Raw genomic sequence first — 3,876 nt, 5'->3', positions numbered from 1 at the left:
TATAGAATATAAAGAATATAGAATATAAAGAATATAGAATATAAAGAATATAGAATATAGAATATTTAGAATATTTGAAATTAAGAAATATTAAGAATTAAATATTGAATTTAGAATAAATTTTAAATAGCATTTAAAAACGATGATGAAATAGCATTTTTTAACCAACTTTGAAAAGGAGAAAGTTACTCTATTCGACATGTATATTTCTTTTTTTTTTTTTATTCGAAGCTCCTCTAACGTAGTACATAAAATAAAATATTAAAATTATTTTAAAATTCAAGTAAGCATATTCAATGTTTTTTTAAATTTGTTTGATGAAGCATATAGAGGAGGATTACTACAGGGTGATTACTCTGTTGTTAGCAATCCGATCGAAAATGTTTTCATCGGCTTTTGCATGGTTTCAAGAGACGTTTAACGTGATTATGAAAAAAAATATTTGTCAACTATTATTTGTATACCTTTTTAAAATCACTTTGAATTGTTTTCAAGTAAATATATAATTCTTTTACGCCTATCTGTTAGATAATTTTAAGACGTATACAATGAGCTATGTATGGTTGAAGGTCATTCAAGGTTACACAAGCTGACTGTAATAGAAAATAATAGAAAAAAACTGTTTCAAGGCACTCATCAAATATTTCATTAATTTTCGTATCTGCGTACTTATTGCTATAGCAAATGATGAACTTGAAATTGGATGTATTTTCAAAAACGTGTTAATGTAGAAAACACTGCAACACGAACTTCATCTTCTTCGGTTCGTCAAGTTAAGACTTGGATTGTATTATTCAGATACATTATAATTAAGCTCAGGTATAATTAATTAATTTCGTATATATAGATACATTGTAATTTCCATCAGGTTGAGACTTGAGTTATACTATTCAGGTATATTATAATAGAGATAAGGTGTAATTTATTAATATCGTATATGTAGATATGTATATTGCAATGTTTATCAGGTTGAGACTTCCATTATGTATTTAGATAAAATTTCAAATTTTATTTGAATTATAATTTAAATTAAAATAGAGATTAGGTTAAAGACTTGGAGGATTGCTAGTGTAGCATAACAAAATGACAAGTAAATATTTCTCTACTTAACCTAGAATTATAAATGTGTGAATGTAAAGGCAAACTATTAATTTCTACACTAACACATCAGTTTCTGAATTCCTTTGTCTCCATAATTCGTTACGAATGGGTCTGTTGCTTCTAGACACTTCATGTAGGCTGTCAAATTGACATAATCTGTCGGACACTAAAGGATTCGTCCAGAAAGAAAAACCAGTTGCGTTTCTTCATTAGCAGACATCAAGAGATCATCCACTTTACAGAGAGAATTGAAAAATTGTTCACGTACATAGCGCTCAGTCAACTTGTGTCCAACACTCTAATCACCTGCTGTTTAGGATTCCTCATTATGGTTGTAAGTATAGTCGACGAGTTTCCACTTGCAAATATGTAAATTATATAAAACTAATTCCAAATTGCAGTCGTTGAACGCTGAAAATGGACTTCCTATACTGATCAAATCCATCATGTTTTATCTTTCCATTTGTTTAGAAGCGTTTATTTATTGCTTCGCTGGGGAATACCTCAATACCAAGGTTACCTAGTGTACTTATCATTTAAAATAATTCATGTTTGATACTATGTCTTTTGTTAATAATATAGAAATGAATATAAAGCAAATCAAATCAAAAAGAATTGAGAATCATGCTTGTAGTTGGATGCGTAGCAAACATTTTTTAGCAATTTTTATTGACAATTCTTCTTCATATTTTGTTACTAAAATCTGTGTTGTTTACTTCCAGAGCAAAATGATTGGTGACGCGGCATATGACTCACTGTGGTATGACTTATACCCCAGTGAAAATCGATTGTTAGTCATTTTAATACTGAGGTCACAAAAAGGGCTCACTCTTACTTTTGGGAAATTTTCGAAACTGTCTTTGGAAAGCTTCACGGGGGTAAGAACGCTCAAGTACTACACAGGGTGTCCCAAAAATGTTGGAAGTCCTTGAAAGGGGTGGTTCGGGAAGACACAATTCTCTTCTGAAAATTGTGAAATATTTCATACCAAATAATTATAATCGTTGATTATACAGGGTGTTCTAAAAATGTTGGAGGTCCTTGAAAGAGGTGGTTCGGGAGGTGATTTGAAACAACTTTTTCCTTAGCGAAAATGTTGTCCGAAGCTTCGTTGAGGAGATATTAACGAAAAACACTGACCAATCAGAGCACGCGTATACCGTTGGAGCGGGCGCGGTAGCGAAGGCTACGTGCTAGGCGGTAGCGCTGATACGCTACTGCGGGCGCTCCACCGGAATCCGCGCGCTCTGATTGGTCGGTGTTTTCTGTTAATATCTCCGTAACAAAGCCTCGGACAACATTTTCGCTAAGGAAAAAGTTGTTTCAAATTACCTCCCGAACCACTCCTTTCAAAGTGTTACAACATTTTTGGGACACACTGTATATACAGGGTGGAGGTGATTTGAAACAACTTTTTCCTTAGCGAAAATGTTGTCCGAGGCTTCGTAAAAGAGATATTAACAGAAAACCCCGACCAATCAGAGCGCGGCCGCCTACGCTACTGCGGCCGCTCCACCGGTATCCGCGCGCTCTGATTGGTCGGTGTTTTCTGTTAATATCTCTTTTACGAAGCCTCGGACAACATTTTCGCCAAGTAAATAGTTGTTTCAAATCACCTCGCGAATCACCTGTTCCAAGGAGTTACAACATTTTTGAGACACCCTGTATAATCAACGATTACGATTAATTGGTATGAATTATTTCCCAATCTTCAAAAGAGAATTGTGTCTTCATTTTCATACTAAAATACCAATAAGGTGTTTTTTTTTCGTGAAATTAACACTTTGCGCTTGGGTGGCGCCTCTAGAGCGACATATGTAATTTCAAAGTGATTTTGTGAACGTACAATTTCAAATTCACTTACATCAGAATACAACTAATTAGTAATTGGAATAATAATACATGGAGTCATGAACGTTCGTAGATGTTTTTCTTCGAAGTAGAGTTTTTGGTTTCATAGAAATTTATTATGAAAATGGACTGGATTTGATTCTATGGAAAAATGTCTCGAGCGCAAAGGGTTAATATCATATTTGAATAAAATGACATATTTTTTATACTTCTATTATAGATTATGAAAGCTTCAGCATCTTACATGTCAGTACTACTCGCCATGTCTTGAAACGAAAAATCTGCAAGTATTGTATGTACATACGTATAGTTGACTGTGATCTAGAACTCGTAATAAAACAAGGGAATTATTCTTTGATTCTGTTATGAATGTTTCCGAAGAGACGTATGAGAGAGCTTGGTAACAAAGAGGAACTTTCATATAATATCGTATAATACGATAAATCACTTCATCTGGGATGTGCAACTCAATGGCATGAGGGTTTACGGCGAGCCAGGTACTAGGGCCACTATGATACGCGAAGACAGTGACGTCACAGAGCGAGTGCGTGGCATTGGCCATGAATTTAAAAAAATTAATTAAATTCTTGCTTATTCGCATTTATGCTAGTATCTTTGAAACCATAAGAGATATTGAAACAATGTTAAATAGAAAATTTAATGGTTTCTAGCATTTTATAATATCGTATTAAGAAATCAAAAAAGAATTTATTTTTAATCATATTTCACTCAGGACGAATCTTTTCACCATCCGTTGCATAAAAATTGCGTTTGCAATTTTCTGGATGCTTTTACACTGTACAACTTTTATCTAATCAATTTTATTCTATCTAATACTAAATTTGATTTACCGGCCAATATAGAAGCGTGTGTACTGTGTGCTCGATATCAAGAAAGTTCTCGATTAAAATTTGGAAAAATTAT

The 3,876-nt window shown here is 33.3% G+C and overlaps 1 protein-coding gene across 2 annotated transcripts in view; it reads left to right on the top strand.

Annotated features, from left to right (window-relative positions):
- The window catches only part of LOC128879346 (odorant receptor 4-like), a 6,813-nt gene extending 3,241 nt beyond the window's left edge, over positions 1-3,572 (top strand). Inside the window, exons 3-6 of one of the 2 annotated variants that reach the window (XM_054128400.1) lie at positions 1,226-1,435; positions 1,503-1,616; positions 1,824-1,979; positions 3,173-3,572. In XM_054128400.1, the coding sequence (XP_053984375.1) occupies positions 1,226-1,435; positions 1,503-1,616; positions 1,824-1,979; positions 3,173-3,223 (531 nt within the window). In that variant the 3' untranslated portion in view covers positions 3,224-3,572. Of the gene's footprint in view, positions 1-1,225; positions 1,436-1,502; positions 1,627-1,823; positions 1,980-3,172 lie in introns of those variants that run through there. The other variant, XM_054128401.1, reaches the window with a different exon arrangement.
- The last annotated feature ends 304 nt before the right edge of the window (positions 3,573-3,876 follow it).

The sequence above is a fragment of the Hylaeus volcanicus genome, chromosome 7 (genome assembly GCF_026283585.1).
Source record: "Hylaeus volcanicus isolate JK05 chromosome 7, UHH_iyHylVolc1.0_haploid, whole genome shotgun sequence".
Taxonomy (NCBI): Eukaryota; Metazoa; Arthropoda; class Insecta; order Hymenoptera; family Colletidae; genus Hylaeus; species Hylaeus volcanicus.
Note: the sequence above shows the minus strand (reverse complement) of the source record. Positions and strands in the feature narration are given on the sequence as shown.